This window comes from Alligator sinensis, unplaced genomic scaffold, assembly GCF_000455745.1.
Source record: "Alligator sinensis unplaced genomic scaffold, ASM45574v1 scaffold781_1, whole genome shotgun sequence".
NCBI classification, from domain to species: domain Eukaryota; kingdom Metazoa; phylum Chordata; order Crocodylia; family Alligatoridae; genus Alligator; species Alligator sinensis.
In genome coordinates, this window is record NW_005841845.1 from 2,436,012 (window position 1) to 2,448,403 (window position 12,392).

At 46.6% G+C, this 12,392-nt stretch overlaps 1 protein-coding gene across 2 annotated transcripts; it reads left to right on the top strand.

The window, feature by feature from the left end:
- The first annotated feature begins 942 nt into the window (after positions 1-942).
- On the top strand, positions 943-12,144 carry DMBX1 (diencephalon/mesencephalon homeobox 1). 2 transcript variants are annotated; one of them, XM_006015760.2, is made up of 4 exons: positions 943-1,105; positions 6,692-6,870; positions 9,588-9,942; positions 11,744-12,144. In XM_006015760.2, exons 1-4 carry the CDS (start codon positions 952-954, stop codon positions 12,142-12,144), a joined length of 1,089 nt encoding a protein of 362 aa, XP_006015822.1. In that variant the 5' UTR covers positions 943-951. The 2 variants fall into 2 exon arrangements, with proteins under 2 accessions (XP_006015822.1, XP_006015821.1); XM_006015759.1 differs by having other exon boundaries at positions 952-1,103; positions 6,675-6,870.
- The last annotated feature ends 248 nt before the right edge of the window (positions 12,145-12,392 follow it).

Here is a 12,392-nt window from a genome sequence, read left to right on the forward strand (position 1 = left end):
ATGGAAAGTAGACTTCGTGTAAAGAAGGCGGCATATCAGATTTCCGTGGAGAGATGAGTCCAGGGCACTGCAAAGGCCATTCTCTCGATGAAGACAACCGGGTGGAGGCAACATATATGGGCTTTGTGAGATGGGAAAGAGGGTCTTTCCCATTCCTAGGGCCAAGAGTCAAAGACACTTGATGCAGCCATAAGGGAATTTTCATTGACGTTCCCATAGCATACCATGCCTCCGCTAGCTCACGATGGACAAACCCTAAAGCCCTGTTATTGATGTCAGTGGTTGCTTTCATATCGCATGCGCCCTCCTCCTTGTTGAGATGCTATCCTGGACAGCGGAAAGTCTTCTACATGCAAAAATGAAATCCTGTTAGGAAAGCAGAGGAGATGTGGACGGTTCCCCACCTCCCTCTATGATTAATGGCAGTTAATTTCCCATCACCGTTTCTTTGCAAAATTAGGATTTGGGGTCAAATGTTCCCGTCGGATCCATGCAAAGTCTTGCTGCCGCTAACGGACTAGTGAATGTGCTTCTTCAGTGCACAGAATTGGATTTGGGGTCAAATGTTCCCGTCGGATCCATGCAAAGTCTTGCTACTGCTAACGGACTAGTGAATGTGCCTCTTCAGTGCACAGAATTGGCTCTAGTTGTGTGGTTAAGTATTTGTAAGGCAGCCAGCAAATAATTTTAGCAACTTTATCTTGCCTCTTGTTCTTAAGATAGTTTCTCCACCCTGACTTCACAGGCAGTACGTCCGTCTCGATGTAATGCCTTCTGCCGGAGGTCCTCTATGAACACAGATGCAGGGCAATGTCCCAGCACCCACCTGAGATGGGTAACATTAATGCCGTGGCATGAATGCAATGCTCCCCAGCTCGTCGGCAGGTGGTTGGGATGAATGCGTTTCTAACTGGGCCTTTTCTGCTTGGGGCTTTCCAGGTTGATGTCGCCATGCAGCACTATGGAGTGAATGGGTACTCTCTTCACGCCATGAATTCTCTGAGTGCCATGTACAACCTCCACCAGCAGGCAGCACAGCAAGCCCAGCATGCCCCCGACTACAGACCCTCGGTGCATGCCCTCACCTTGGCAGAGAGACTGGCTGGTAAGAACAACTTATGGATTTTGCCTTTAACGCTGGGAATGGCATGTGCTCACGCCGAGTCGCGCTCTTCGCCCGTGCAGAATCTCAGACCCGTCTGAACAGGGCAGAGCAGCTGCCCTGTGTCTACAGGACAACCCCATCTGAATCAGAGATCTGGGGGTAGGTAACCCCATCTGAACCAGAGAGATCTGGGGGTAGGTAACCCCATCTGAACCAGAGAGATCTGGGGGTAACCCCATCTGAACCAGAGAGATCTGGGGGTAGGTAACCCCATCTGAATCAGAGATCTGGGGGTAGGACCTTCTCTCCTGGGCAAAGAGCTACTATATCCCTCTGCAGACCCACTGAAACCCCAAGGGCGAAATAATTCACCCCAGTGCAAACACAAGGCACAACTTCTACTTAAGTTCATAAAACAGGACTGAAGTGGGTCTTGAGCCATCAATCCAACTTCTTCTCCTACTACCCACCAGGTACTTTATCCATTCAGGGGTTAGACAGGTGTGTGGTCAAGCTCTTCCCATTGGGTTTTCTGCTGTGACCTTTAAAAAGCACTGTGTTGTTCTGGTTAAAAGTCTGCCTTTTTTTCCATCAACAGAAGCATAAAATACTTCTAAAAATATTTATGAAATACCCAATTTATAAGCAGTCAATCCAACCTTCAGGACCCTGGCAGTCTTGAGTGCTGTACTGGCAGCATTTTTGTGCGTGCAATAAAAATACCAACGGCTTTGCAGTTTTTAATATTTTTAGTGCATTTAACTCTCCTCTCCTGTTTTCTTCTAATTCTCCCACGGGATTTTTTGTAAAAGTAAGAGCACTTCAAGGTCTTTATCTGTTGTTACTGACTTATATTCAGGGGAAAAGCTGGGTTTTTCCCCCTAAAATTGAATCTGAAAACACGGCGTCGGATTTCTGTGCAATGTCGACTGATAATCAGAACGACAAAGCAGCAGCTCTGCTGTCATTCGTGCAGGGCTCTTGTCCTAGCTGGAGAGTCTCCTGTTCTCAGTAATGCAGATTTATTCATGATGCCTCTTCTAAACATCTCCCATTTCTTGTCCCATCAAATGCGTCATCTCCCCAAAACACTCTGCTTCCCTGGGAACTTATATTGACCTCAGCTCAGCTGATCCCTCCTGAACATCCGGTACCAGACTTGCTGTCTTGGGCTTGAGGGTAGGAGGCCACGTGTTCATGGCTTTGTAAATCACTTTGTTCATTTAAAATACTGCAGAAAGACATAATTATGACAGCTGAGGAGCAGCAATGTTAGGCAGCCACTGATTAATCTGGCAAGGTGATGCCCAGAGGCATAATCTGACCTTAGCAGGCATGGCAGAGACCCCATGACTTCTTGGGAGCAGAAATATTTTGTACAGCTCCGAGCACAATGAAGGTCCTGACTTGCTTGAGGTCAGTGGGTCTTAACCTGTTTGGACTTGAGGCACCTCTAGTTAGACTCAAGTCCTGCCTTGGAAAATGCCAGCTTTTAGTTTTCACTCTGTTTTTGATTATGGAAAAATAATAGAGCAATGTTTCTGTTGCAGAGAGCTCAGAAAGACCACAGCTGGGCACACTGGTTTTGACACTCTGGATTCCTATTTGAAATCTCTGGGTTTTATCTTGCAAACCATGTGCGCACACCTATCCATGCCGCGACACCCCTGAAAGGGTCTCAAGGCACCCCAGGGTGCGACAGCATCCCGGTTGAGAATCACTGCACTAGAAGCTCCTGTGATGTTAACGGCTAACAGCAATAGCACTGGCGTGATGCAGCGGTAGGGAAGGGGATGAGGTCAGGGGTCTGGGTGGCGAGATATCCCGCTGGAGGGCATGAAATGGTGTTGAGAAGAAAAGGAGGAGTCAAAGTAAGCAGCGATAAGCAACATCCAGGGGACGCATTAAACCGAGGTTGGATGAACAGCAAGAGCTTCATAGAAGCACCCAAATACATTGGACAGGCTGAGAGACGGGATGCTTTGGACAGTTTGAGGGAACTGGGCTGATTTAGTCTGCAGAAGAGAAGACCGAGGGATTGAATAGCAGCCTTCACCTCCCTGCAAAGAGGATGGGGCTGGGCTGGTCTCAGTGGGGGCAGATGACAGGACAAGGAGCGATGGGCTCAAGCTGCAGCAAGGGAAGTTGAGGTTGGATATTAGGAAAAACTCAGGAGGAGGGTATTAAAACATTGGAACAGGTTACCCAGAGAGGTGGTGCAGTCTCCATCCTTGGAGGTTTGAAGACCCAGGTAGACAAAGCCTTGTCTGGGATGATGGAGTTGGGGCTGGTCCTGCTTGGAGCAGGGGGTTGGACTAGATGTGACCTCCCGAGGTCCCTTCCAGCCCTCATTGTCTGTGATTCAACGATTCTCTGGTGCTCAAGAGGGTCTCATTGGGACTGGCCTCCTACAAAGACATGGAAGCCATCAAGGAATGGGGGTCAGGAGGTCCAGCTCAGGTTACTTTCCCTCCTCTGTGCCTCTACATGCATTTAGCAAATACAGCTTTTGGAAACAGGCACTGTCACTTGTGTCAACCCTTGCACGCCAGGAGAATTTTTCACCATTGGCTGCTACTGCTGTATACAAATGAATCCGGGTTTCTCGGGAAGCTTCCCAAGAAAGCAGCAGTTTCCACATGCTATAAGGCAGTGACTCTTGAGCGGAGTGCCACGAGATCCTTTTAAGGGCGCCACTCCATATCAGCACTGTTGAGTGTGCAAACACGTGCATGTGATTCGCAAGATAAACCCAGAGGTTCAAATGGGAATCCACAGTATCACAAATATACCGCCCTGCTGTGATCTTTCCAGCTTCTTGGCAACAGAAAAATTGCTCTGATGTTTTGTGGTAAAAAAAAAGAGTGAAAACTAAGAGCTGGTGTTTTCAAAGGAGGCCTTGAGTCTAACGATGGGGGGAGGCTACACTCACGGCTATGGGATATACATGGCTTTATATTTTTAGCCCTAGCCATAAGCAAAGAGGGAAATGCAAAAAGAGTTGAAAACAGGAAACCAAAAATGCCATTGGCATATTCTGAACGGCCAAGGTTCAGTTCATTTCTTGGCATCTCACCCCTGAATAACTTCAGCTAATTCATCGAACGGGCCTCTCGTGAGACAAACATGCCTTCCACCATCCCGGCCGAGAGGGATCGACATACCTGCAACTTGCTCTGAAAGCGAGTCGGCTTTTACGCGGTTACTTGGTTCACATTTTGTTACCTCTGAATATCTTTCAGTGCAGAGTCATAGATCACATCTGCCTCCCAGGGACAGTTGGAATAAACCGGCGCAAACGCAAAACGACCTTAAGTCAGAAAACAGAGGTTGCAGATTGTAACGGCAAAGCCTCACCTGCAATTTATATTCTCCTCCTTGCGCTGAGCCTGGAAACATAGTTAAAGCATTAAAATAATGGCAGCCCAGATCCTTGTTAACAGCCCGTTCCTCTGGGGAGCCGGCGGGTTTAACTATAAAATGTGCGAAAGGCTCCTGCCTGCAGATAAGATGTTAAATCAAGGTCTTTTCTCCCTCTTTCTGGAGCTACAGCGATACGCCACGGGACTTTGAAAACCACTTAGGGATACACCTTGTTTCTTGCCCGTAGACTTTACTTTCCTTCAAGCACTGTCGAGAGCTGTTTCTGAATGCATGAAGGAGGCTGCCTTTGCCCTACACAAAGTGCCTGCATTACGAATATCTAATTGCTCAAAGCACTTTGATTCCTTGAATACAAAAGTCCCTTATGCAGAACCAAACTGTTTTGTATTCCACTGACGACCTTTAGCCTGCGCAAACCTTTCCCCGATCGCTGAAACCGCGGCGCTCCGGCGAGAGCCTGGAAAGGCACCGAAAAATCGGACCTGGGCTCAAACAGCTGGAAGTTTGGGACAGGAATATTCAAAAGGCACGGGGCTGATTTGCTACGCTTGTTAGCAAAGATATTTGGATCCAAAGCTGCGTGGTTCTCCAACTGGCGTGACAGCAGTGAGGGTTCACGGGACTTGGAACAAAGCTCCGATAAAGAGCAACGATTGCAAAGAACAACCTTAATCTGCCTGTGCAAAATCTGAAGCTGCAGCGTTTGTCCCTAGTAGGGCTATTTCCCTTGGTGTGACCATCTCTGCTCCTATTTGAAATCAGGTTCCAAATTACATTTAAAAAAGTCTAAGGGAGACTAGTGAAGTCAGAATATTTTTATTCGATCTAATTTCCTATCGATTTCCACTTGTTATTCACATTTCTCTTAGCGAATGTGTCTGCTGCAGCTTTCTCCCTGCTATGCATGAGAGCAGTGAGCTTGGCTTCATAATATTTCAAGGTTTAAAATATGAAGAATAATCTGTTTTCACTGATTTCACCCCTCCCCATGGCATCATGAAAATACAGTTCTAGTAAAACCCTTTTATATTGTATTGGGGCTGTACACTATTGGACTTCAACCCAAAGTTGTTGTTCTTTTTCACATCTCCAAGAGCCAAAGGAGCAATTTGTATTCCTAGAGACCTTGAATTAGCTCATCTACCCGGAAGGATAGGCTGGTGCTGAAGCATATAGCATGAGACTTGCATTCGGGTGATTTGGAGACTATTCCTAATTGGGTCATTTACTGAGATTCAAGGAAGAATTTAACCATCTGCTTTGAAATGAATGGGGCTCAAACATACATGTTACATGCTCTGATTTGGAGACTTGAATTGTGTAATAAGCCACATACGAGAGGCCAAACAAGAGGGAAAATGGCCCAATGTCTTGGTAGCCGCGCACCTTAGCAGGGAAGATAAAAAACAAAGACCATAGGCAGCTATGCTTGAGTTCTTGCCCTCTTCCCACTAATCACCAGGGATCCTCATTTTTCTCTGATTTAAAAAAAGTCCCCAATTTTTGGTTAAAAAAAAGTAACCCCAAATCCACATTTTTCCATGATTTAAATGAAACACCACTAATTATCTCTCTCTCTCTATATATATATATATATCTATATCTATATAGATATAGATATCGGTATGTATGTGTGTGTGTGTGTGTGTGTATGTATATATATATATATATGTATGTGTGTGTGTATGTATGTGTGTGTGTGTGTGTATATATATAGATATCGGTATGTGTGTGTGTGTGTGTGTGTGTGTATGTATATATATATATATATGTATGTGTGTGTGTATGTATGTGTGTGTGTGTGTGTATATATATGTGTGTGTGTGTGTGTGTGTGTGTATAAAGTGATGTTTCATTTTGATCGTGGAAAAATGTAGATTTGGGGTTACTTTTTTAACTGAAAATTGAGGATTTTTTAGAATCAGAGGATCCCTGCTAACTACCCTCATGCTGGCTTCTCTGCCTGAAGTCAACATACATGTTGCCACTGACTTCAACAAGCACAAGACTGGCCCCATCATGAGTTTCCCAGCCCCTACGCTTCCACACTCACTTCCCTGGCTTTTTTCTTTTTCTTCCTTTTTATTTTTTTTTTCTGGGCCCTGATGCTAAAAAAAGTATTTCACGTGTGGGCCTCAATACGCAAATTCCAATAATTAAATTGGCCACTTTTCTTGTCTTCCAACGGCTGTACATTTCAAGACATCATTTTGGAGGCCCGCTATGGATCCCAGCATCGTAAACAGAGAAGAAGCCGCACTGCCTTCACTGCCCAGCAGCTGGAAGCCCTGGAGAAAACTTTCCAGAAGACTCACTATCCAGATGTGGTGATGCGGGAGCGACTGGCCATGTGTACTAACCTCCCAGAAGCCAGAGTTCAGGTGCCAAACTTCTGCCTTGTTTGTACTAATGGTAATTTTTTAAAGAGGGATGCAGAGAGATGGCTTGGCTTGGTCTATAACTTTGTCAAGATTCCTCTAATGTGACCAGCGGGGTGGGAAAATGAGGGTAGGAATGCACCGTATGGGCTAACTTAATCAGAGATTCATAAGCTTTCACGATTAAGGAAGCATCTTTTGCAGCAAAAGCTGGCAGTGAAGATGTCAACGTCCACAAAAATCTCCTTATTTATTTTCTTCCAACACCATTTCTGTGGCATTGTCAGAGGAACAGGAATCCAAGCCATTCCAGCTGTTCCCTTCCAATAATATCAGTGGTTATTTCAAACCACATATTCAATCTTCCTCTGGGAAAATACACAGCGTGATGTGCCATGTCTCCAATGGTGGCATTGGTTTTCTCATAAAATGACTCTGAGCAGGTGAACTTCAGTTGTATCAAACGGAGTAAGTTGTTGGGAGAACAATCATGACCATATTGTACCTTTTGGGGGCAATTCATTCCAAATTTTGGGTCGAATGGGGCAGGGTGTTGAAAAACATCTTGGCCCCTAGCAAGCCGATACTTTGAACAAAGGATACGTTGCTATTGGAGACTTCCCTATAGCGTTACAGTAAAAATTTCTAAATTTGGTTCAGTTCCCACCAGTGATAATTTCTTTGATACCATAGTACCCAAATCCAAAGCTCCCCTAAAAATATACAGCTTTATACATACATTTTTCTTTGAACCATCCAGTCACCAGCTACCACATATATAGACACAGCTCCGTATTAGCTAGCTATAGCTAGTTATTTTTAACATTTTCATCTATTCTCTATGTTTCTGGACTATCTTGACAAATTCAGAGTCACTCCAGAGGCTACCTTGATGGAGGAGGTATGGAGGGTATATCCAGTGGTTCTCAACCCATGGCCTGCTGGCTGCCAGTAGCCCAATCACCACACTGTTGCAGCCCATGTGACATCCTGTTAAAACATTTTTTTAATGGATACACAGGAAGTAAGTTGTATGGGTGCAGCCCACATAACACATTAAGAGTTGCAAGCGTGGCTCGGCCCACCATGGCAAATAGGTTGAGAACCATGGATATATAAATCAGTCTTAACCACGTCACATTTTGACGCCTCCCAGTTCTTCAAAGATATTCAGTACACGCTTACTGTATCCTGAGGCTGCCTGACCATCCTAAGACAGCCAACACCTGACCTGGTGTTTTATAATGAAATGCCCTCTGACAAGACACCATCTCACTGTACCATGTTAAAGCATTGGCCCCATGGGCAACTGGTGCCACCTTAGTCGGGGGAGGGGGGGGCATGTGCCCCCCCCATCTAGTCAGCAATCGAGAGGGGAGGTCCCCCCGCAGCCAATCGTACTGACTGGCGCTCCCGCCTGTCCCCCCCAATCCCCACCCATTGCCTAAACGGGGAGCACGGCCTGACAAGAGGTGCACCAACACTCTCAGGGGGTGCACATGCACCCCCACGCACCCCCTATGCGTTGCCACTGATTGGCCCACACAAGACTTAGCTTATCACGGCCTGCACCTCACAGGAACTGCAAGAGGCACAAAGCACTTGAGACCTGGTTTTGTCTGCCACAAGATCCTCCCATTATCACAACCCAGAGGTGCCATCAAAACAGGTGAGGTGAGGGGAATCTCATGCACCAATCTGGGATGTGAACAATGACAACCAATTAAAATGCAAAGTGCATTGGTCTTGTACTATAGTAGGAACTTAGGACCCTGGGCCTTGATTATGGACTTACTTAGTGTTAGGCACTGTCTACCGCCACACGCACACAGACCCAGACACAGGCATGGGCAAACTGGGTGGCCGCCCAGGGCCCGGTGAGAAAGGGGGCTCAAAAATGAAAAAAAAAATTACAATTGCAAAAAGAGTTTTAATATTGCTTATGGATAAGACTGGCAACATTATCAATTGAGAACAAACTATTTAAAGACATTGATACCACAGACGTGATAAAGGCTTTTGCAACAAAAAAATTATTATCTCTGGTGAAGGGGGACCCGATACTAAAAGTTCACCCGGGGTTGCCAGGAGTCTAGGTACATCACCGCACACACACATGCTAGCTTAGCCTTGAACAGCCTAGGATCTGGGGCATCATAGTAGACACTGGAAACTGGATTGGGACTTGAGAGACCTGGTTTCTTTTCTTGGCTCTGCTGCCAACATGCTGGGTGACCACAGTCCAGTCACTTAACCTCTTTGCACATCATATTCCCCTTCTTTAAAAACGGGAATAATAAGGGTGATCTCTTTTGTCATACGTGAAGAGGTATCTGTCCTTTACGAGACTTTGTCCCTATGTAGTTTAGGTACAAATGAATGATATAGACTGTTTTGGGGTGACTAGTACAACAACAGCCCTTTGGCCGATCTGATGCCTGAGATCTATAGCTGTCAGACATCAGGGTTTAATACAGATGCCTGTAAACACTTAAAATTAAAAGGCATCCTTCAGGAAGCAGAAACACGGCTGGGGTTTTTAGAAGTGTCTGAGGGGTTGAGGTGCCCAATCTCTACTAGAGTGCAGTGGGATTTGGGTCCAGAGGGTTTCAAGTGTCTCATTCCCTTGGGTTTCCTTACAACTCCCAGCCTAAGTGACTGTTGATTTGGCCTTGACTGAGTTTCTCACCTGACCCCCTGGTTTTATTTGTGGGTCGCAGGTTTGGTTTAAGAACAGAAGAGCCAAATTCCGGAAGAAGCAGCGCAGCCTGCAGAAGGAGCAGCTGCAGAAGCAGAAGGACTCTGAAGGGAGCCACAGCGAGGGGAAGATGGAAGCCCCCGTGCTGGAAACGCAGACCCCCACCCCGGATGCGGAGAAAGCCCAGAGCCTGCCAAGCGAGGTAAGCACGGAGCTCAACCTGACACTGTCGGAGCAGTCTGCCAGCGAGTCAGCCACCGAGGACCAGACAGACCGCGAGGAGGAGTTTAAGAGCCCCCTGGAAGAGACCAAAGCAGACAAGAGCCCTAGCGTGGACAGCAAGGCATTGAACTGCAAGCGAGCAAGTCCTAAAGCAGGTGAGGGGCAGCGGCACCACGTGGTCTCGGGTGAGGAGGTTGGGAGTCAGGTATTCGCCAGCCCAGGCATACCAATTAGGGCTGATTAGCTATTGGGAATGACCGATACATTCTCCGTCATGGTTTCCCAGCTCTCATGTGGGTGGGGGTGGGAAGCGGGGGCAGTCTGGTTCAAATCATGAGCAGGGATCCTGGTTTTCTCTGATTAAAAAAAAAATCCCCAATTTTTGGTTAAAAAAAGTAACCCCAAATCCACATTTCCCCATGGTTAAAATGAAACATCACTAGATAGATAGATAGATAGATAGATTTGGAAGGCCCTGAATGCTACTATAACATGAGGTCTCACTACAGGAAATGCTTGGGACTGTTTTTGATCCAGGATATATGTCAGTAGGGGAAAATCAGGGTCATTGGAAACACTTGCACAGGCTCATGAAAGAACAATTTTAGGCCCCACCTTTTCCCTCCTTGAGACTCCCTAATCACTTAAATGGGGCATATATTGGTTGTACAGTTGTAGAGCCATAGGTTTGGCTAGTTGGTCTTGTACCCAGACAAGTCCTCTTCACAGGAGGGTTTTTCTTAGAAAGGACTGAGCAGAAGATCCCAAATCAGCGCTATTTAGCACTGCGTTCACACAAATAGTTCATGGACAGGCACCAGCATCTCCTCTCTTACTGGATTGCCTAACACACTTGCAAAACAGGCTCAGCTGAACATTACATACTTCTGTACATAATAATGCCCATTGCATTGTTCTTGCCATCGTTCTGGGAACATCCAACACTACAGAAAAGCAGGCATGTTCTCAAATGTCATTTTAACCTGAATGAACAAGACAGTGCACCTGGGGCTGTCATTCATGGTAGCAGCTAATATCAAAACCCATAAGAGAATCAGGGCTGTGCCCTGAACTCCTCATCAGAATTAAAACCAAGCTCTATCTCCTCAGTGGGTGGGTCTACATGTTCAATTAATGTGCTTTAGGTAAAGTGCATTAAATCTAGTACCTTTTAAATCTAGTACCTCCATTGTGAAGTACTAGAAAAATGCACATTAGCCTATACTAATGCTAAAGAGCCTGTTTTTTTGCTGACACTTTAATGCACATTAAAATAAGCTAATGCGCATTCAAGTGCACATATAGATGCACCCAGTGATACCATATTTCCTTGCATACTACCGCTTCTCTTCCCATTGGCAGTGTGAAGGGAGGGGCAGAGTGCCATGCCTTCAGCATAGCAGCTACATATTTAACCCTTTCACAGCTGCTGCCAATTCAGCAGTGGCTGGGATGGGGTTAAAGCTTGAGCCACTGGCATTTGTGAGGACAAAGTAATATGATGCTGAAGAGCAGACTCTGCCCCTGCTTTGCGCAACAAGACACGTGTCTTTTGGAGGCACATGATATGCGAGATAACATGGTATATTATTAAAACCCAGGTTTGCCAATACCCTTTTTGGCAATGTAGACATCACAAAGGCATCAGCATCCCTGGACAAAAGGAATCAGGACTCGCGGTAGAGGTGATATCTTTTATTAAACCAATTAGATATTTGTAAAAAAAGTTCTTTAAATAACTGAAATTCTTTAAGGAATTTTTTTGCAAAAGTCTAGTTGGTCTAATAAAAGATATCACCTCTACCATGAGTCCTGACTCCTTTTGCCTCTAGACCAATATGACTACAACTGGGATACCTGATCCCTGGGCCAAAGGCTTTTGCGTCTGTGCCACCCCCCGATGCTGGTTAGAGGCACTGTTTTACCAAGGAATGACCGCCCCCCTTTCTCTCGCAGACTCTCCCATCAGTGCCACGGTGACCCCCTCCTCCAGCAGCGGCATGGCGCAGACTCACTCGTACTCCTCCTCGCCCCTGAGTCTCTTCCGCCTGCAGGAGCAGTTCCGTCAGCACATGGCAGCCACCAACAACTTGGTCCATTACTCCTCCTTCGAGATGGGCACCCCGTCGGCCATGCCCTACCTGGGCATGAATGTCAACATGGCGCCTCTCAGCTCCCTGCATTGTCAGTCCTACTACCAGTCGCTCTCCCACGCCCAGCAGGTCTGGTCTTCGCCCATCCTGCAGGCTTCCAGCTCTCTCCCCAGCCTGAACAGTAAAACGACAAGTATCGAGAATCTACGGCTCAGAGCCAAGCAACATGCTGCCTCCCTGGGACTCGACACCTTACCAAACTGACCCCGAACAGGGTGAGGGGGTGCACCGTCAGCCCCCAGAAACAGGCACCGTGCCCCGTTAGTACCGAATGTGTTGCTCTCCTCGCAAAACACGCAGCTTCCCATCTCCGTCTGGATCCAGGTGCTCTCGTGCCGGGACGGCGGGGGGGTGCGCGGGGGAGAGATTTTAGATGAGTTTCTTTGGTAGCACCGCTATGGCATCGGGCATTGCTACTCCTGGCTTTCACTCACGATTTACTAAGGGAGGGA